Here is a 22936-nt window from a genome sequence, read left to right on the forward strand (position 1 = left end):
ATCAGCCAGTTACCGGATGCAGGTGCTCCAGGGAGGGGACAGAACCTCGGGCAACGTGGCTCCCTTCAGCTGAGGCAGGCCCAAAAATGTACAGACAGCTCAGGGCTGTGCTGGCAGCCTTGCCAGCAGCTGGGGGTGAAAGGCCTTCATTCTTGAAGAGGAATCTTAGCAGAGGGCATCTTGGGAAAGTGTAATGGCCTCTCTGTGCCTCAGTGTCCTTATCTGCAAAATGGGTTCGAGAGACCAACTTCATAAGGTTGGCTGAGGATGAAGTGAGATGATAAATATAAAGTGCCGAAAGTGAGCCTGGCGTGTAGTAGAGGCTCAACTACATGAGACTAAAAATGATGTTAGCTAGCATCGTTATTTTGATTTACAAGGTGGCAGAGGGAGGCAGTGGAGGATGGGGTTAAGAATTGGACTCTGAAGTCCAACCACCTGGGGGAGTCCTGGTTCCCCTGGAAATTGGCTTTGTGTCCTCACTTTACCTCTCAGCTTCATTTCCCTCTGAGATAACATGTGGATAATAACAGGACCTGCCTCATAGGTGAGTTGGACAGATTAAATGGCATGGTAACACTGTCTGGCACCAGTGAACCCTGGATAAATGTTAGCTACTGCTATCACAGTGATTATAATTTGCCCCACTGCAATTTACTGGGATTACCTTGGGGTGGTAATGAGGTATGTATTTGGGGAGGAGGGGATGGCTAAGTGAACTGAACATTACTTAGAGGCAAATTTATATACAGAAAGGGCTCAGGGCCAAGGGCTACAGCATGGCCTGGCCCTGCTGTCCACGAAGAAAGTTTTGGATATGGAGAAGCAACTCTTAACAAGAGTGCAGGGGTAAAGAGCACAGACTGGTTCAAATCCCAGCTCTGCCATGAGCTGTGTGACCTTGGACAAGTGACTTTACCTCTCTGGGCCTTAGTTTCCTTATCTGTAAAACAGTGGAGATGATGAAACGTATCTCATAGAGTTGTTGAAAGGATTAACTAAGTAAGTATTTGTCATGTGCTTAGAACAATACCTGGCACCTACAAAGCACTAGAGAGTAATGTGTTTCTTTCCACGGACAAATGAATTAAAAATATATACATGCAAAGTGCCAGCACAGCAATTTACCAAATAACAAGTAGCATTTTAGATCGGCAGGGCCTTGATAATTGCTACTAATGTGTTTGTTGGTCCGGTAGAAATACAGGAAAATCAACAGCAACAACGACAGCAGATAACAATTATAGAGCAACTGTCCGTCAGTCCCTGTGCTGAGAGCTTTGTACACCTTGAGTTACTTAATTCTCACCATGACCCCATGAGGAAGGGAGGAACTAGTTAAGGGAGGTACTAGTTTACCCCACTCTAGAGATAAGGAATCCTAGATCCAGAGAGGTTAAGTGACAGCTCCAGATTCAAACCTACATCTCTGGGACCTCAGAGGCTATGCATACCTGCTGCAGAGGTTACCCCACTGCAGTGGTTACATCCCTGAGCACCCGCCATGCACGGGAAACTCACTGAGCAGGGGCATCAAACATCCCCTTTCATCCTACCCCGCCTTACACACGGCGCACCTGGGCTGCTGGGGTTTGTTTGTTTGTTTGTTTGTTTGTTTGTTTGTTTTTGAGACAGAGTTTCACTCTTGTTGCCCAGGCTGGAGTGTAATGGCATGATCTTGGCTCACTGCATCCTCTGCCTCCCAGGTTCAAGCAATTCTCCTGCCTTAGCCTCCCAAGTAGCTGGGATTACAGATGTGCGCTGCCACGCCCATCTAATTTTGTAATTTTAGTAGAGACGAGGTTTCACCATGAGGTTTCACCATGGATATTGTGGAGTGGGGGTGGGAGACACAGGACAGTAACTCACTGCCTTATGTGCCCTCCTAAGTAGCACCTTGTGTGGGCCCGGCACACAGCCCAGATTCTTCAACATTTGTTCATGGAAACAAAGTACACAAAGCTCTTCCTTGGCTAGGTACTGGCTTATCAGGTAGGAGTTTCATTATTAACAACAAGACCAACCAACATTGCTTGGTAGTAGTTTGGTGTCAGGTTCTGCAAGGGCCATCAACACATACCCTCCTTACAACCACCCTCTTGGATGGTGTTGCCAACAGCTTCTCTGAAACAGTAATTCCCCAGCCCCTTCTTCCTGGCTGGCAGAACTCATCTCCCATGATGGAGGTTGAAAGCAGCAAAAGCCAGCCGGCCGCGGTGGCTCACGCCTGTAATCCCAGCACTTTGGGAGGCCGAGGTGGGCAGATCACTTGAGGTCAGGAGTTCGAGACTAGCTGGCCAACACGGCGAAACCCCATCTCTACTAAAAATACAAAAATTAGCCAGGCATGGTGGCGTGCGCCTGTAATCCCAGCTATTCAAGAAGCTGAGGCAAGAGAATTGCTTGAATCCAGGAGGCAGAGGTTGCAGTGAGCCAAGATCACACCACTGCACTCCAGCCTGGGCCACAGAACGAGACACTGTCTCAAAAAAAAAAAAGAAAAGAAAAGAAAAAAAGAAAACAGCAAAAGCCTCTATTTGTTCCCAGGCTTCCCTGTACCTGCAGGTTGGGCACGTGACAGGATCTAGCCAATGACACCAAAGGAAGGCTTCTCGGGGTATTTTGGGAAAGATGTCCTCCCTGATGGGAGACTTGGGGATAACCCCTGCCCTCTTCCTTCCTGCCTTGGGCCTTGTCCTGTGAGGGTGTGATGTATGCAGCTGCAGCAGCTATTTTGTGATCAGGAGGGGAAGGCCAACAGAACTGTTCAAAGCCAACCCAAAGGCCTTTTTTTTTTTTTTTTTTTTTCTGAGACAAGAGTCTCACCCTGTCACCCAGGCAGGAGGGCAGTGGCACGCTTCCCAGGGTTCAAGTGATTCTTGTGCCTCATCCTACCAAGTAGCTGGGATTGTCGGTGTGTGCCACTCACGTCTGGCTAATTTTTATATTTTTAATAGATTCGGGGTTTTGCCATGTTGGCCAGGCTGGTCTTGAACTCTTGGCCTCACATGATCTACATGCCTCGGCCTCCCAAAGTGTTGAGATTACAGCATAAGCCACTGCGCCCAGCCCCAAAAACCTTTTGAGGCACTGAATCAACCCTGGAACCTTGGGATTTCTTGTTAAGTGAAAAAAAACAATCTCCTGTTGTTTAAATCTCTCTTAGTACTGTGTTCTATTACTTGTAGCCTGACTGCTGGGCACAGTGGCTCGAACCTGTAATCTCAGCTACTCGGGAGGCTGAGATGGGAGGATTGCTTGAGGTCAGCCCGGGCAGCATTGTGAGACTCTGTCTCTAGAAGAATAAAAAGTTAGCCAGGCATGGTGGCATGCATCTGTCGTCCCAGCTACTCAGAAGGTTGGGGTGGGGGAAGACTGCTTGGGCCCAGGAGTTTGAGGTTACAGTGAGCTATGTCTGTACCACTATACTCCAGCCTGGGTGACTGAGACCCCATCTCTAAAAAACAAAAACTAAAAAACCAAAAAACCACAAAAATATCCTGAGTGGTAGGAGTTAAGTGTGGTATTATCTTCATTTTCTGGATGAAGAAACTAGGGCAAAGAAAGTAACTCGCACAGTTAGCAAAGCAACCACTGCCATTTATTGAGTGCCTACTATGTGCCAGGCACCGTGCTGTGTGCTTTGTCTACATCATCTCATTATTTATTTATTTATTTATTTATTTTTGAGACAGAGTCTTGCTCTGTCGCCCAAGCTGGAGTGCAGTGGCACGATCTTGGCTCATTGCAACCTGTGCCTCCCAGGTTCAAGCAATTCTCCTGCCTCAGCCCCCCGAGTAGCTGGGATTACAGGTGCCTGCCACCATGCCTGGCTAATTTTTGTATTTTTAGTAGAGATGAGGTTTCACCATGTTGGCCAGGCTGGTCTCAAACTCCTGAGCACAGGCGATCCGCCCGCTAAAAGTGGTAGGATTACAGGCGTGAGCCACTACACCCGGCTACATCATCTCATTTAATTCCTGCAATCACCCTGCAGCATGGATATCATTAACCCCATTCTACAGATAAATAAACTGAGGCTTAGGGAAGTTAAATAAACTGCTCGAGGTCACATGCGACTGGAAAGTGGCAGAGTTAGGATTTGAACCCAGATCTGAGTCCAGAGCCTACGGACCATCTCCTTGCTCACAAAGCCAGCATTAACCTACCTCTTCTTTTCATGAACCTTTACCAGGTGTCTTTGCTATACTGAGCTGTGTGCAAGGCACTGGGAACTCTGTGGCTCGAACCTGTAATCTACAAGGTAGCCCCTGCCCTCCTGAGCTCAGACTGGAGGGGTAGCAGGTATGGAGAGTTCCTGTGCAGTGTGGTGGTTGCAGAGATGGGTCCCTGGGCATACAGGTGGAACAATGCCCTGGTCTGGAGGACAGATAAGGGAAGGCTTCCTGGCGGTGACCCCCAAGGAGTTGAGTATGTTCAACTGTTCAGTCCAGTGGAGAGACAAAGACAGAAAAACAAAAACCCCAAACAGCTAAGACCCAAGGCATGAAGGAAGTCTACTCATGGGGGACCACTGAGTGTATGTGGGGGCTGTGTCTTGAAAACACTGCAGATGCAAGAGCTTCTCACCATCTCCTGGCCCAAGTCTTGTGCTCCCTGTCCTAGTAACGGTATCTCTGTGCTCCTACGCTCTCTTCCGCTTCTGAACCTTTGGAGCCATAGTGAGTTCCCGCCTCTGCCTCACCCACAACACTCAGCCTCTTCCCAAGTCAACTCCACTCTCCCTGAGAAAAGTCTGTCCCATCTGTGTCCTCTCTCCACCACTCGGTAGCTGTCCTCGTTCCCCTGGATGACTCTGTTGGCCTCCTAACTGGCCCCCTCCTGCCTCCATACTCTCCCCTCTAGAATTTTTTAAGGTCAAAGCCCATGCTCTTAACAGTTCTGCGATTCTGACTCCAAATATGTGATTTAAACACACACGGGAGATACTGTCAATGATAGAGATGAAATATAACAATGTCATTCTTTTGCTCCACGACCCCCTGTTTAAACTCATCACAGCACTCACTCATCTGTATCTGTCCGCTGTTACAATCAGCCACCTGGTTACCCCCACCTAGAGGTAAGCACCTTGAGGGCAGGAGCTGGGCCTTGCTTGTCTTTGTTTCCTGCACAGGGCCACGTGCTACATCCAGCACATAGTAGAGGCTCAACAAATGCATGTTTCATGAATGAATAAATATTAATATCTTGTCCCTTCCTGGATGGTGTCCTACTTGATTGGGGGATGGTATCTGTCTCATTCACATTTACCCTCCATGTACTTCACATCATACCTGGAATACAGTAGGTGCTCAAAAAATGCTTGGTAAAGGTATAAATGAGTGAATAACTGAACGAGGGGATGTCTTATCCCCCCACAAGATTGTGAGTTCCTTAGAACAGCAGTCCCCAACCTTTTTGGCACCAGGGGCTGGTTTCAGGGAAGACAATTTTTCCAGGGACCTGGCGCAGGTAGGGTTCAGGATGAAACTGTTCCACCTCAGATCTTCAGGCGTTAGTTAGATTCTCATAAGAAGCGTGCAACCTAGATCCCTCACATGCGCAGTTCACGATAGGGTTTGAGCTTCTATGAGAATCTAATGCTGCCGCAACTCAACCTCTCTGCGCTTAGATTTCTTCGTCTACAGATGGGACCATACAGTGTGTACCTGGAAGAGCAGTGTCAGTAGCAAAGGACACAGCCCATGAGGCTTAGTATTGATAAAATGCTTAGAACAGGATGCAGAGGTCAGGCAGTAATTCTCGTTCGCCCACTGCTCACCTCCTGCTGTGCGGCCAGGTTCCTAACAGGCTACAGACCAGTACTGGTCCACGGCCTGGCGGTTAGAGACCCCTGCCTTAGCGGCAAGGACAATGACTTGCCCCTCTCTGCATTGCCTCGTCGTGCCTGGCAGGCTGTTTGGCTGTCCGTAATTATTCCCCTGAAGAAGCACGACCTTCCTTCCGTGAGACAGAAGAACTCACCTGTGTTCGGGTTCAGGAAATAGCTGGGACAGGGAGATGCCACAGAGGGCAGCATAGGCGAAGCGGTTGGCCTCAATCAGCTCCCGGCCCGTGGGCAGGTGTGGCTCCCCCTCTGCAGTGGGCTCAGCTACCAGAGGCCGCTGAGGCAGCCTCTGGCATGGCCTGTTCCACGTGGCCATTCCCAGCCCTGCAGGAGAAAATTCCCAGTGAGAAATGCTTCCAGAGGTAAGCCAAGGTTACTTAAGCATGACACAGAACTTACAAACCATAAAAGGCTGATAAAGTAGGCATCATTAAAATGAAGAACTTCTTTTCATCACCTTTAGGAGAGTGAAAACACACACTACAGACCGGGATGGAGGGAGGGATCTTCAATATGTCTATCCACAAAGGTCTATACACAGTATCCAAACAACTAACTCCAGTAAGTCATTAAGAAAAAGAAACGAAGCAAATTTAAAAATGGGCAAAAGACTTGAATAGATACTTCATAAAAGATATTCCACAGTGAGCCGAGATCGTGCCACTGCACTCTAGCCTGGCTGACAGAGCGAGACTCCGTCTCAAAAAAAAAAAAAAAAAAAAGATATTCCTCAGGCCAGGTATGGTGGCTCATGCCTCTAATCCCAGCACTTTTGGAAGCCGAGGTAGGAGGATTGATTGAGCCCAGGAGTTCAAGACCAGCCTGGGCAACATAGTGAGACTCCATCTCTACAGAAAAATAAAATAATTAGCTGGGCATGGTGGCACACGCCTGTAGTTCCAGCTACTTAGGAAGTTAAGGTGAGAGGATCGCTTGAGCCTAGGAGTTTAAGGTTGCAATGAGCTATGATCATTGCACTCCAGCCTGGGCTACAGAATGAAACCCTGTCTCTTAAAAAAAAAAAAAAATCCCAATAGCCAATAAGTATGAAAGATGTTCAACACCGTTAGTCATCAGAGAAATGGAAATTAAAATCCCAATGAGACACTAACTCTCACCTATCAGAGTAGATAAAACTAAAAAGACTGAGAATACCAAGTGCTGGTGAGGATGAAGAGCAAACAGAACTTTCTTTTTTTTTTTTTTCTTTTGAGATGGAGTCTCTCTCTGTCGCCCAGGATGGAGTCTCTCTCTGTCGCCCAGGCTGGAGTGCAGTGGCACGATCTTGGCTCACTGCAAGCTCCGCCTCCCGGGTTCACACCATTCTCCTGCCTCACCCTCCGGCGTAGCTGGGACTACAGGCGCCCACCACCATGCCTGGCTAACTTTTTGTATTTTTAGTAGAGACGGGGTTTCACTGTGTTAGCCAGGATGGTCTCGATCTCCTGACCTCATGATCTGCCCGCCTCGGCCTCCCAAAGTGCTGGGATTACAGGCGTGAGCCACCGCGCCCGGCTGCAAACAGGACTTTCATACACTGCTGGTGGGAGTGTACATTGGTATAACTATTTGGAAAATGGTTTGACAATATCCACTAAAGCTAAACATATGTCTTCCCTATGTTCTGGCAATTCTACTCCTGAGAAATGAGGACTCATGTCACGAAAAGACACATACATGAATGCTCACAGTAACTTCATTCACAATAGTCCCAAACTGGCAGCAACCCACACGTCTATCACAGTAGAATGGATAAATGGTCATATTCATACTGTGAAACATTACACAGCAATGAAAAGGAATGAACTACAGCAAACATGAATGAATCTCAGACAAAATGATACACAGAAAACCATTCACGAGAGAGTACCTACCATGGGATTCCCTTTATACGAAACTGAAGAATGCTAAACCCAATGTATGGTGATGGAAGTCAGATGAGGGGTTACATGTGGGAGGGAGTATTGACTCAGAATGGGTACAAAGGAGGTTTCTGGGTGAAGGAAATGATCTCTATCTTGACCTGGGTGGTCATTATATGGGTATAAATATATTTAAAAATTCCCTGAACTGTATAGTTAATATTTACGCACTTTGTGTATGGTACACCTCAAAGGAAGGAAGGAAGAAGGAAAAAAGGGAGGAAGGTCTCCTCTTTGTTCTCCCTCCTTCTTTTCTTTCGCTCCATTCTTTCCTTCCTTCCCAGGGGGAGAAGGGAAAGGGAGGAGAAGAGTAGGAAGAGGAGGGAGAGAAAAGGAGAGAGGGGACATGCCAAGAAGGCATCCAAGAAGCAGAAAGAACCCTGGAAGCCACCAGGAAGGGTACAGGGAAGGGTGCCAGCCTCTACTACAGGGGATCAAGGATATGAATGCAGGCTCAGGACCAGACAGACCTGGGTGTGAAAACAAGCACCACCACTTAGTAGATATGCGACCCTAGGCAACTCAACCTCTCTGTACTTAGATTTCTTCACCTACAGATGGGACCATACAGTATTTACCTAGAAGAGCTGTGTCAGTAGTAAAGAACACAGCCCATGTGGCTTAGTACTCGTAAAGCGCTTGGAATAGAGCCTGGCACAGGGTTCATGCTATATAAATGCTTGTTTAAAAAATAAAGGCACAAAATGATCAACAAACAAACAAGTAAAATGCTTGGCATGGTGTCTGGCACACAGCAAAGGTTTAATAATAACAAGACCTAACATTACTGAGTTATTACTGGGTGTAGGGCACTGGGGTTGCAATTTTAACATGCATTGTCTCAGCAGACTCTATGAGGCAGGTAGGACTGTAATGTTCAGTTTACAAATTAGGAAACAGGCTCAGAGAAGTAACTGGGCTCCCCTCATACAGCCAGTCAATGGCAGACAGACAGGGCCCAAAGACAGAACTGTTGGCCACCAACTCTGTTTTAAATATTCATCACATGGCCAGGAGCCTTCTAGTCTAATAACCACACTCCATACAGTTCTTCGTTCATAAGTTTGTTCCCATCTAGCCGAGCAATAAAAAATTTTGTTCTCAAAATATTACTTCTGTAGAGGAGTTAGTTACTTAAAAGTCTGTCCACAACTAATATTTCATTTGTTTTCAAAACAACCCTGAGGTAGTTCAAAGCAACAAACCAACACTTTTACAGCACATAACTGTTTACAAAGCATTTTCCAGTCTGCTTAATTCTTATAACTACCATGTAAAGTTAAGTAGGACATGAACCATTACGATTCCCTCTTACAACCGAGGAACAGGCTCAGAAAGATCAAGCAATCTCCCCAAAGTTACACAGTAAGTGATGAGATCCAAACCAGACTTTTGACTCCAAACCTTGAGCTCTTTCCTCTACACCAGCACAGGGATCTTCTTTCCCCTGTTTCAGATGGAGAAACGAAGGTCCAGAGAGGTTAAGACCTTGCCCAAAGTCACCCAGCAAGACTGGACTCAATGGTTGCTCTAGGAACCCACGTTTGAGATTCGCAGCAAATTTCCCTGGCTCAGAGGGTCAGCTCAGACCATGGTGGTGGGAACAGGGGCAACAGCATAAACCATGAACTAAGGGCAGTGCCAAGGGCAGCACTAGCCTGATGTCAGCAGGTCAGCAAATTCCACTACATTTAATCAACTCCGCGTGCCAGTTGGAGGCTATATTGATCGCACCTATTACTCAGAGCAGCCCAAGGTAGTATTTTACTGGACTGGTATCTGGGGAGCCCCATGCCAGTTCTTAGCTCAATAATAAACAGCTTTCTGATCAGAGAAGAGTGAGCTGGCCTGCTTCTAACCACAGAGGTATGAGGATGTGTCTAGCGTACAAAAGGCTAAGCTCAGGCTGGGCGCAGTAGCTCACACCTGTAATCCTAGCACTTTGGGAGGCTGAGGCGGGTGGATCACTTGAGGTCAGGAGTTTGAGACCAGCCTGGCCAACATAGTGAAACCCCATCTCTACTAAAAATACAAAAATTAGTGGCTGGGTGCAGTGGCTCACGCCTGTAAGCCCAGCACTTTGGGAGGCCGAGGCAGGTGGATCACTTAAGGTCAAGAGTTTGAGACCAGCCTGGCCAACATGGTGAAACCCCGTCTCTACTAAAAATACAAGAATTAGCTGGGCATGGTGGGGTGTGCCTATAATCCTAGCTACTTGGGAGGCTGAGGCAGGAGAATCACCTGAATTTGGGAGGCAGAGGTTGCAGTGAGCTGAGATTGTGCCACTGAACTCCAGCCTGGGCAACAGAGTGAGACTCCATTTAACGAAATAATAATAATAATAAAGCTAAACTGAGACCAAATTCATTCATTCAACACAATTTCTCCTGATGCCCTACAATGCATTCTCTATATAGTGGCCTCAGTGACCTTTTTGTCACATAGACCAATCATGTCACTAGGTTGCTTAAAAGCCTGCAAAGGCCTCCCATTGCATCAGAATAAATTCCAATCCTGGTATGATGGCCTAAGAGGGGTGTCCAATCTTTTGGCTTCCCTGGGCCACACTGGAAGAAGAAGAATTGGTTTGGGTCACACATAAAATACACTAACACTAATGATAGCTGATGCACTAAAAAAAAAAAAAAAAAAAAAAAAATTCGTAAGAAAACCTCATAATGTTTTAAGAAAGTTTACAAATTTGTGTTGGGCCACATTCAAAGCTGTCCCGGGCTGTATGTGGCCCACAGGCCGAAGACTGGACAAACTTAAACGTCCTGTGCAATCCGGTTGCTGCCTGCCGCTGAACTCCATCTCATGTCCCCACACCGGTCTTGTTCACTACGCTACAGCCACACTGGCTGTCTTTCTGCTCGTTCCTTCCAGGCCCTTGCACCTGCCATTCTCCCCGCTGGGAACACCCTTCCCTGACCATCACATCATCTGGCCTCAGCCCGGATGTCACCTCCTCTGAGAGACCTTCCCTGACCACCCAGGCTACAGTATTAGGTTGGTGCAAAAGTAACTGTGGTTTTTTGCAATTTAATAGCAAGACCCACAATTACTTTGCACCAACCTAATATCTCTGTCTTCTATCTCAGCACCGTGTTCTATTTTTATACTACTCATTCTTATCTAAAATAATGGTTTTTTTTAATTTGTTTCTTTTGTTTTGTTTTGTTTTCTACTTACTTGTTTACCTGTGTATACGAGGCAGTTCCCTGGTTGTTTTTTCACTGCCACACCCCTAGCTTTCTGGACAGGCCCTGGATCACTGTAGGCATTGAGGAAATACTTGCTGGATGAATGAAGAAGGGGCTAGGATGTGGGAAGCCCTGTTCTGGGCCTTAGGGCAGATCAGAGGATGAAACTGACAAGTTCCCTGCTCTTAAGGGGCTTACATTCTGGTGGCAGACAGGCAATAATATGCCAATACATAATGACGAAGCGACCTAAGTTGGTCAAGGTCACAGAGCTAACAAGCAGTAGAACCAAGACACACACTCAGGAAGTCTGGCTGCAGAATCCATGCCCTCAGCAGCCCACTCAACACACAGCTAAGCATTCCTTCAGGAAGTGGTCAGGGGGAGGAACAGTTAGGCAGGGTGAGGGGATATGAAGTGATGGGGTGAAGTGGGGCTGGCTACTATACGTGGGTGAAAGGTGTCATTCCAGCAGAGGCCTGCAGAAGTCACAGGATGGGTGGAGAGGTATTCCTTAGAGGAAACAGTATGGTGGTAGAGACAGACAAATACACAGACAATGGTGGCTGGGCACAGTGGCTCACGCCTGTAACCCCAGAGCTTTCAGAGGCTGAGGCAGGAGGACTGCAGGAGCCTGGGCAACAAAGCGAGACCCTGTCTCTACCAAAATAATAATAATTTAAAAATTAGCCAGGCATGATGGACCACGCCTGTGGTCTCAGCTACTCAAGAGGCTGAGGCAGGAGCATCGCTTAAGCCCAGGAGCCTGAGGAATTTGAGGCTGCAGTGAGCTGTGATCACACTATTGCACTCCAGCCTGGTGACAGAGCAAGACCCTGTCTCAAAGAAAAACAAACCAAAACAAACAGAGAAAACAGACAATGACAACCCATGTGATAAACACCATGACGGGGGAAACATGAGAGTTACAGGGATCCCAAGATGGGGACCCTGAACCCAGCACTGGCTCCCTGGAGAAGGTGATGGTAAAGCTGCGACCTGAACAAGGAGTGAATCAGACAGGGGTGGGGTGGGCATGTCTTTGACAAAGGGAAAGGCATGTGTCAAGACCCAGAGGTAGAGGAGAAACGCTTCTGAAGAACCAAAAAGATGTTTGGTGCAGCCAGGGCTTGGATAATGGGTGGGTATGAGGAAATGAGTTGGGAGTGGAAGCTGCCAAGGGCTGCCCCAGGCAGGGCCAAGTCCGTCTCACTAAGGAATTAGGCTTCCTTGTAAAGGCAACGGCCATGCGGGAGGCTGAATGAGGGTGCATGGAACCTCTTGGCACTGTATTTGCAACTTCCTGTGAGCCTATAATTATTTTAAAACAAAAAGTTTTAAAAAAAAGTAGTCGAACATCTCTATAGAATTTTTAAAATCTTTTCTTGAGGCAAAAGTAAAATATAAATGAATATTGACCTCTTAACGGGTTAATGAATCTGATAAACACGTATTAGCCCGACTACGGTGGTGACTAAGACAGGCACATAAAGACCCCCCCCAACTGGGGAGATTATATTCTAGAGAGGGAGACAGAAAATGTAAACTCAGAAAGAAGACCATTTTAAATAATAACAAGTGGCTTCTGAAGGAAAAGAAACCTTCAACACTTACTCAGATTTCAAGAAACAGCTGTGGGCCTCTGTCTGAAGACAGGCTGTTCAGGTTCTGGATGGTTCTTCGGAGAAATATGCAAATTGCCCTGCAGGAGAAAACGAGAAAAACCAGCCTGTGGGTCCACAGAGTGTGGGATCTGGGGGAGGCTACAGCAGAGGGAGCTGGATGGTCAGTTAAAGCTCAGGGAGCTGGCACTGCACCGTCGCTCCCCTGGGCCCTTGCCCTGCATGTTCCTTGACGTGGGGTGCTCTTCTCAATAGGGCGGTAGGGCAGGCAGCTACCACTGCTGAGCACTCACCACGTGCTGGGCACAGCCCTGCCACTTTCCATGGATTGTCTCATTTAATGCCCTTGTTCAACTTTTTGTACCCTGAGCTGTGGTCACTGCATCCAGCTCCTCGGCGGGCACCCTGTCGCCTCCACATCTGTACCTGGTGCCTAACCACAGAGTGGGCGCTCAGAAAATGCCAGTTACATGAACCGAGGAATGAACTAGCTTTCAGGCTTGAGCAAGAGCTAGATTTTCCTATTTTTCTCCCTATAGGCACTCCCGTTCTCACATGCCAATGGCGCATCAGGGGGAAAGGAGAGGCAAGAAGGGCCAAGCATCCGGAATTACCCAAAGGAGGTCTCAGGACCCAAAACCTGGGTCCCCCAAAACTTCAAATAATTTAAGCTTCATCCTTAGTGCCATTTTCTTTTTCTTTTCTTTTCTTTCTTTCTTTTTGAGACAGAGTTTTGCTCTGTCACCCAGGCTGGGGTGCAGTGGTGCAATCTCAGCTCACTGCAACCTCCGCCTCCCAGGTTCAAGTGATTCTTGTGCCTCAGCCTCCCGAGTAGCTGGGATTAAAGGCACGTACCACCATGCCTGGCTAATTTTTCATATTTTTAGTAGAGACGGGGTTTTGCCATGTTGCCCAGGCTGGTCTCAAACTCCTGAGCTCAGGCAATCTGCCCACCTCAGCCTCCCAAACTGCTAGGATTACAGGCGTGAGCCACTGCACCCGGCACTTAGTGCCATTTTCAATGCTAGTGAAAACAATACTTTTTACCTCTTTAAGCTTCGGTGGGGTTTTTATTAAGTTATCAGTGGGAATGCCCTTCTCCTGGATGTTGCCTTCCTCCCTGGCATGAGAATGTACCTGTACTGTGCCTAAAAATTGAATATTCACACCATAAGTCCAATTGTGTTAAAGCAATGGAGAGGAGAAAAATGACTGGAAGAACATCCTCCAAAATTATCTCTGAATTGCCATTTACAGATATCAGAGATTTTCTGTATTTCCCCCAAATTTTCTGCCACAAATTCGTATCGCTTCTGAACTCTCTAGAAAGTTATTTTGTGTAGGTCTCTATCCATAGAGAGGGTACTGTTAGGACATGCACCAGGATGCTGGCAGTGGCTAACTCCAGGTAGGCAGGGACCCGGATGGGATTCTAGATGATTTTAATTTTTTTTATATATCTGTGGTTTATGAATTATTAACAATAAGTGCCGATTTTGAGATTAGAAAAAAAAATTCAAATTACAACATGCTGCACTGGAGCCAGCTCATACCAGCTGGTAACAATCAGTTCTGTGCTTCTCCTTCCAACCCTGTGTCCAGTGACACTGGCAGCCCAAAACTGGCATGTTGGGAATATTTACATCACAGAAATTAGCAAATGCTACAAATCAGGGATAATTTTGTTCTAGAGAGGTGGCAGAACAGAATTCAACTGAATATACAATATTACTCTTGGTTTGTTTTTAAAACATGTTTCGGCTGGGTGCGGTAGCTCACACCTGTAATCCCAGCATTTTGGGAGGCCGAGGCAGGTGGATCAGGAGGTCAGGAGATCGAGACCATCCTGGCTAACACTGTGAAACCCCGTCTCCACTAAAAATACAAAAAATTAGCCAGGCGTGGTAGCACGCACCTGTAGTCCCAGCTACTCGGGAGGCTGAAGCAGGAGAATGGCGTGAAACTGGGAGGCGGAGCTTGCAGTGAGCAGAGATCGCGCCACTGCACTCCAGCCTGGGCGACAGAGCGAGACTCCGTCTCAAAAAAAAAAAAAAATAAATTAAAAAAAAACAACAACAACCATGTTTCAGCCAGGTGTGGTGGCTCATGCCTGTAATCCCAGCACTTTGGGAGGCTGAGGCAGGCAGATCACCTGGCCAACATGGCAAAACCCCATCTCTACTAAAAATACAAAAATTAGCTGGGTGTGGTGGTGCATGCCTATAACCCCAGCGACTCAGGAGGCTGAGGCAGGAGAATTGCTAGAACCCAGGAGGCAGAGAATGCAGTGAGCCAAGTATGCTCTTGAATGCACTGTACTCCAGCCTGGGTGACAGAGTGAGACTCGGTCTCAAATAAATAAATAAATAAATAAATAAATAAACATCTTTCACAGAGCAAGAAGATCAGAAGGAAATACATCAAAATGTTTTATGATCATTGTCTCTTGGTTGGTGGGGCTGAGGGACTAGAGGTGATTGGTTTCTGTTCTTTCTATTTTTCTATATTTTTAGCATTTCTGTCATGAGCTTATTGGTGCTTTTATAATGTAGGAAAAAAAAAACATTTTAATTAGGAACAATTCTGCCTCTTGATCCTTAGAAGGGGAGTGTGTTTTATCTCAGAAAGCCAAGCCAGTGGGGGTGAGTTCACAGTTAAGTCCCACATATTTGACCAATAAGTCTTCTCAGTAAGAAAAAGAGGCTGGGTGCAGTGGCTTACACCTGTAATCCCAGCACTTTGGGAGGCCGAGGCAGGTGGATCTCTTGAGCCCAGGAGTTCAAGACCAGCCTGGGCAACATGGCAAAACCCCATCTCTACAATAAATACAAAAATTAGCCAGGCGTGATGGTGAGTACCTGCAGTCCCAGCTACTCAGGAGGGTGAGATGGGAGAATCACTTGAGCCTTGGGGGTGGAGGCTGCAGTGAGCTGAGATCCTGCCACTGGACTCCAGCCTGGGTGACAACAGACTGAGACTCTGTCGCAAAAAAAAAAAAAAAAAAAAAAAAAGAGATTCCCTATTTAGTAAATGATGCTGGGAGAACTGGCTAGCCATATGCAGAAAATTGAAACTAGACCCCTTCCTTACACCGTATACAAAAATTAACTGAACATGGATTAAAGACTTAAATGTAAAACCTAAAACTATAAAAACCCTAGAAGAAAATCTAGGCAATACCATTCAGGACATAGGCACGGGCACAGATGTTATGATGAAATCACCAAAAGCAATTGCAAGAAAAGCAAAAACTGACAAATGGGATCTGATTAAACTAAAGAGCTTCTGCACAGCAAAAGAAACTATCATCAGAGTGAACAGGCAACCTACAGAGTGGGAGAAAGTTTTTTGCAATCTATCCATCTGATAAATGTCTAATATCAAGACTCTGCAAGGAACTTAAGCAAATTTACAAGAAAAAACAAACAACCCCATTAAAAAGTGGGCAAAGGACATGAACAGACACTTCTCAAAAGATGCTCGTGTTGCCAAGAAATATATGAAAAAAAAGCTCAACATCACTGATCATTAGAGAAATGCAAATCAAAACCACAACAAGATACCATCTCATGCCAGTCAGAACGGCAGTTATTAAAAAGTCAGGAAACAACAGATGCTGGCGAGGCTGCAGAGAAATAGGAACACTCTTACACTGTTGGTGGGAATGTAAATCAGTTCAACCATTGTTGAAGATGGTGTGGCGATTCCTCAAAGATCTAGAACCAGAAATACCATTTGACCCAGCAATCTCACCACTGGGTACATACCCAAAGAAATATAAATAATTCTATTACAAAGATACCTGCACGTGTATGTTCATTGCAGCACTATTCACAATAGCAAACACATGGATCGGCCCAAATGCCCATCAATGATAGACTGGATAAAGAAAATGTGGTACATATACACCATGGAATACTATGCAGCCATAAAAAGGAATGAGATAATCTCCTTTGCAGGGATGTGGATGGAGCTGGGAGCCATTATCCTCAGCAAACTAATTCAGTAACAGAAAACCAAACACCACATGTTCTCACTTATAAGTGGGAGCTGAACAATGAGGACACATGGACACAGGAAGGAGAATACACACTGGGGCCTGTCAGCGGGTGGGGTGTGAGGAGACAGAGCATTAGGAAAAACAGCTAACGCACGCTGGGCTCAATACCTAGGTGATGGGCTGCTAGGTGCAGCAAACCATCATGGCACATGTTTACCTATGTAACAAAACTGCACATCCTGTACATGTATCCCAGAACTTAAAATTAAAATTAAAATTAAAAAAAAGAAAAGAATTGAACAAGCGTTAGTGGGACAGACAGGGCAATTCTCAGCTTCTCAGCTCTCCATGATGCTGGAATGGGGGAGCCCATGGTTCCAAGTTTATGGATTGTCTAACTGGACAGGCTGGGACCCCAAACTCTTCCAGCTGCACAAGCATGGGGGCAGCTGTGGGGTGGGAGATGCGCCACCTGTTGTGTATACTGGTCCTTGGGGGCCTCCACCCCTCAATCGGATTTGGGATCAGGATCCAGTCCAAAGTAAAACTGGATCTCAAGTGTATCGGAGAAGTTACACTGATTTCAAGAGCGTGCTGGATTCCTGCGATGAGAAAAAGCCCCTTCTGTCAGGACCAGCAGTACCTCTGTGCCCTGGGGTCACCTAAGACACACAGGGCTGGTCCAGCAGCACCCTGGGGCGCATTTTCACTCGGTTCTCACTTCTCTCTTGTCTGCTGTCACGTTAAGACGTGCCTTTCACCTTCTGCCACGATTGTGAGGCCTCCCCAGTCACACGGAACTATGTATCCATTAAACATCTTTTTCTTTATAAATTACCCAGTCTCGGGTATGTCTTCATCAGCAGCATGAAAATGGAGTAATACACCAAGGAACTCCAAGAAAGACCCACGCTTGACCTAGAAGAGGACGTGCTCTCCAGGGAAACAACAGATAGAGAGTGAGAACAACAGGGCAAACCCATTGCCTACAGCTCGGCTGCACAGCCCAGACCTGGGATGGACAGGGGTCCTTCTGGAATGGGACCTTGTTTTGATATGCTACGATTATGACTTTTTTCTAGCCAGTCACATCATCTGTCACCAAAGAAAATGCTGACTGGGTCATTTTTGTCAGTAGTGGGGACAGAGAGACATTCCATAAATATCTGACCTCAGCTCCACAAGCACCCACAGTGGGCCCTCCCAATATTTGTTGACTGATGCCATAAACAATACCATTGGATTTCTTCTTGGAGAGGTGAAAAATTCTAAAGTTAGCACCAAGGAGAAAAATCAAATACGGTCAATACCATCTTTGAAAATCCTTTAAATCGTCCTTAAAATTCCATGACCTGGGCCTTTAGAAGATCACATGCAAGAATGAACTTTTGTTTTTTCTTTACATGCCAGCCAGCTATGGCCTTTTTTTTCCCCCTCGGAGCAGTCAGTGAAGGTCAAGGTCAATTTTTTTTTTTAAGACAAAGTCTTGCTCTGTTTCCCAAGCTGGAGTGCAGTGGCACAATCTGGGCTCACTGCAACCTCCACTTCCTGGGTTCAGGCAATTCTCCTGTCTTGGCCACCCAAGTAGCTGGGATTACAGGTGTACGCCACGATGCCTGGCCAAGTTTTGTATCTTTAGTAGAGACAGGGTTTCACCATATTGGCCAGGCTGGTCTCGAACACCTGGCTCAAGTGATCCTGTCACCTCGGCCTCCCAAAGTTCTGGGATTACAGGTATGAGCCACCATGCCTGGCCTCAAGGTCAAATTTGATGTGACTATACTAGCATAGGTAAGTGACTATATTAGTGTGCCGCCTCTCCCATGCTGCTCCAGCCATACCTTCCTCCTTGCAGCTCCTGGACCCCACCAGGCTTTCTCTCTCTCCTTTTTCTGATCGCAGTTGAGTTTTTAAATGATTCTGCAGTGCAATAAAATAAGCATTAATGGGGAGATGGCTACAGCATCATGGGAAGGCTGAAGACTAATTATTCTGGGGCCAAGGAGAAAGAAGAGCATTTGGCTAAGAAATCATTTACAACACATAAAGCTATGGCACCATCCTTAGGCCGGAAATGCCAAAGATCATAGTTGAAGGTTACAATACACACACACCCCACACCCAAAAAAAGGCAATCTTGAGATGCTCCTAGAAGGGCAGAGTCTAGGCGGGCCCAGGTCAGCACCCTTTGCAGCCATTTAGAAGAGACACCTATTCATTCTACACCTCTATCTGTCAAATTGGAAGCTAGAGGTCAGTGAGGCATTTCAGGAGGTCTCCATGGCAACAGTTCCAACGTAGAAGAACCCAGAGGGTTTTGGACAATCACATTGCAGACCAGAAGAAAACAGAGATGCTGGCATGGAAGGAAAGCTCCCCTCCCACCCTCGCTTCAGCAGTCTGGAGGAGGGGCAGGAAGGTGGGGTGGGGTGGGGTGACAGTGCCATTGGGGTGGACACCCAGGCCCTGTGAGATGTGCCCACATGTGCCACTGCTCTCTTCCTCCTCCTGCCTGGTATTAACCACCATCACCTCTTACTGGGTCACACCTCTCCACACATCTTCTTTTTCCTGTGCTCACCCCAGCTGTTCACACACAGCACCCAGAGACCGCCATCTCAGAGTCAGGCCATGCCCCTCCTCTGCTCCAAACCCTCCAAGACTCCTTTCTCAAAGTCAAGGTCCTTACAATGGTGATGGGGCCACTGCAATCTGGCCTGAGTGGCCTCTCTGCCCCCCACCCCCGCCGCCTCTCCCATGCTGCTCCAGCCACACCTTCCTCCCTGCAGCTCCTGGACCCTACCAGGCACGCTCCCACCTCACGGCCTTTGCATTGGCCGTTCCCAAGGCTGGGAATGCTTATCCCCCAGATAAGGACCCAGCCAACTCCCTCACCTCCTTCTGTCTGTGCTCAAATCTCACACTTGAGTGCAGCCACCCTGCCCACTGCCCATCCTAGCCCCTTTACCCAGCTGCTCCACTTTGTCCACAGCACACATACACCAGCCTCCCAATTCTGTATCAGTTACTTGTTTATATTGATCGCTTATCTTCTATCTCCCTCTGCTCACAGGTAAGCACAGTAGGAACTCAGCAACATTTGTTGACTGAGTGGTGGTTTCCACTTGATATAATTAAAAAATAATTACAGCAACCAATTTGCCTGAGAAGGAAGTGGGAGAAATGGCAAAGTTTGTAATAGTCCATTTGACCCACTGGTTTTCATACTGCCCCCCACAGCCCCAGAGTGATGGGCAAGATGAGACACAGGGGGGAACCCTCAATACCCCACCTTCAAATTATAACAGCACATGATCCAGCAATACCACTTCTGGGTATATATGCAAAATAATTGAAAGCTGGATCTCAAAAAGATATTTGTACACCCATGTTTATAGAATTATTCACAATAGCCAAGAGTTGGAAGCAACCCAAATGCCCATCTACAGATGAATAGATCAACAAAATATGATATATACACACAGTGGAACATTATTCAGTCTTAAAAAAGGAAGGAAATTCTGACACATGTTACAACATGAATTAACCTTGAGAAGTTATGAAATAAGCCAGTCACAAAAAGATAAAATGCTGTACAATTCCACTTAAGTGAGGTATGAGGAATACTTAAATTCATAGAGACAAGAGGGTAGAATGAACGGTGGTTGCCAGGGGCTGTGGGAAGGAGGAACAGGGGAGGGAGGTGGTTGTTTAATGGGTGTGAAGTTTCAGATCTGCCAGTTGGAAAGTTCTAGAGATTTGTTGCACAACGATGTGAATATACTTGACATTACTGAACTACACACTTAAAATGGTTACGATGGTAAATTTCATGGTATGTGTATTTTATCACCATTTTTATATTAAAAAAAAAAAAATAGGGGCCGGACGCAGTGGCTCACGCCTGTAATCCCAGCACTCTGGGAGGCTGAGGCGGGTGGATCACCTGAGGTCAGGAGTTCAAGACTAGCCTGGACAACATGGTGAAACCCCGTCTCTACTAAAAATACACAAAAATTAGCTGGGCATGGTGGCGAGCACCTGCAGTCCCAGCTACTCAGGAAGCTGAGGCAGAAGAATCACTTGAATCCAGGAGGCAGAGGTTGCAGTGAGCCGAGATTGCGCCATTGCACTCCAGCCCGGGTGATAAGAGCAAAACTCTGTCTCAAAAAGTAAATAAATAAAAAATAAATTAAAAATTAAAAAAATAAAAATTAAAAAAAATTTAAACATTTAAAAATCACAATAGTAAATGCTTGGCAAATGTTAGCCACGTGTCGCCTCTTTCTATATATCATCTCATTTTCTCTCAACAATCCTACAAGGTAGGTGCTATTATCACCCTTCCACAGATGGGGACAGAGAGGCCCTGAGAATTGAAGGTCAAGGTCACTGGATGAGTCATGTGGTATTTAAACTTGTGCCTGGGTCTTAGGCCACAGGCAGCCATCTTCACAATGATGCTGTTCTACCTCTCTGGTCTGGTTTACACCCTGGCCAAAGATTTCCAACACAATTTGGAAACCAGCAAATTGGATGAATCTGACCAGCTCCCATCTATCCACAGGCTCACATCCCACTTCTGAGCCCCAAGCACCTGTGGACGGGCCTAACCTGCCTTTCCTGCTTTGTTTTCTTTCACTCCCTGCTTCCAGCTCATCCTCAGCTAAGCTGCACTCCCCTGCTTCCAGCCCACGCTGGGATATCACCTCGGGCCTCAGTTCATGCTGTTCTCTCCATCTGGGTCCCCCTGTCCAAATGGTGCCCTTTTCCAAAAGCACAGTTTAATAATAAAATCAGCTTAGATTTTTGGGGGCCTACTTCCATGACCCCACTTCAGCTTCCCAACAATCTTATGAAGAAGAGACAATCGCTGTCTCCATTTTACAGATGAGAAAACTGAGACTCACAGAAGCGGAGGTCACACAGCTGGCAAGTCCTAGGATGCTCCTTCCAGGCCTGTGTGACCTCAAACCCCAAGTCCTTCTCCACTTTACTAAGGTGGGGGGTCAGGGGTTGCCACGCACTTCCCTGGATTTGTCCAGCGAATGTGGGGCCTGCCAATTCTGAAGCCCTAAAGACTTTGTCTGGGCCCCTCCACCTCTTCTTGGACATAATGGCAGGTTGCTAATGTGTCTGTCTCTCTGACCAGGAGGGTCGGGGTGAGAGTGGATGAAGCCCAGGGCACCAGGGATTCCCAATTAATATTCTGGTTATTCATTCCAGTGTAAGACAGCTGGCCCCTCCACTCTCGCCTCCAACCCGACCCTTTGTGATTTTTATTTTTATTTTATTTTTATTTATTTATTTATTTATTTTTATTTATTTTTTTTTTTGAGATGGAGTCTCGCTCTGTTGCCCAGGCTGGAGTGCAGTGGCGCAATCTCGGCTCACTGCAAGCTCCGCCTCCTGGGTTCACGCCATTCTCCTGTCTCAGCCTCTCCAAGTAGCTGGGACTACAGGCGCCCGCCACCACGCCCGGCTAATTTTTTGTATTTTTAGTAGAGACGGGGTTTCATTGTGGTCTCGATCTCCTGACCTCGTGATCCGCCCGCCTCGGCCTCCCAAAGTGCTGGGATTACAAGTGTGAGCTACCGCGCCCGGCCGATTTTTATTTTTTTTATTTTTATTTTTTGAGACAGAGTCTTGCTCTGTCACCAGGCTGGAGTGCAGTAGCTCAATCTCGGCTCACCGCAACCTCCGCCTCCCGGATTCAAGCGATTCTCCTGCCTCAGCCTCCCGAGTAGCTGGGACTACAGGTGCATGCCACCATGCCCAGCTAATTTTTGTATTTTTAGTAGAGACGGGATTTCACCATGTTGGCCAAGATGGTCTCAATCTCTTGACCTCGTAATCTGCCCTTCTTGGCCTCCCAAAATGCTGGGATTATGGGTGTGAGCCACTGCGCCCGGCCTGTGATTTTTCTTTATCAAATTTATCACCACCTGACAATATATTACAGGTTTATTTACGGTCTATCTCCCTCACTAGAGGAAGCTCGGAAAGGCAGCAGCTTTTGGGTCATGTTCCCTGATATACTCTAGGACAGCACCTGGCAGAGCAGGGGTTCAATCCCTGTGTGCTGAATGAAACAACCTGCAACTGAAAAATGACTTCAAAAGATTTTTTTGAAGGACAATATCGTTTTATATAAAGTGAGGTCCCCAATGTGCTCAAGAGGGCCTCCCTGTAGGTGGATGTCATTACTGAGCACCTACTAAGCAAACTTGGCCCTGGTCCTGGAGGTCACAGGGGTTACAGTCAGGGTGGTGTACAGGGTACAGGCAGGAATTAATCCCAGCAATAAGCGTATAATTCCACCCTGAACTTAACCTCTG

General features: G+C 46.8%; 1 protein-coding gene across 2 annotated transcripts in view; it reads right to left on the reverse strand.

The window, feature by feature from the left end:
* TMCO4 (transmembrane and coiled-coil domains 4) overlaps positions 1-22936 on the reverse strand; it is a 114107-nt gene that overhangs the window by 89232 nt on the left and 1939 nt on the right. Inside the window, exons 1-3 of one of the 2 annotated variants that reach the window (XM_030805724.1) lie at positions 18440-18521; positions 12591-12678; positions 5989-6175 (exon numbers count right to left, since the gene is read on the reverse strand). In XM_030805724.1, the coding sequence (XP_030661584.1) occupies positions 5989-6167 (179 nt within the window). In that variant the 5' untranslated portion in view covers positions 6168-6175; positions 12591-12678; positions 18440-18521. Of the gene's footprint in view, positions 1-5988; positions 6176-12590; positions 12679-18439; positions 18522-22936 lie in introns of those variants that run through there. The other variant, XM_030805726.1, reaches the window with a different exon arrangement.

Source organism: Nomascus leucogenys, chromosome 24, assembly GCF_006542625.1.
Source record: "Nomascus leucogenys isolate Asia chromosome 24, Asia_NLE_v1, whole genome shotgun sequence".
Taxonomy (NCBI): Eukaryota; Metazoa; Chordata; class Mammalia; order Primates; family Hylobatidae; genus Nomascus; species Nomascus leucogenys.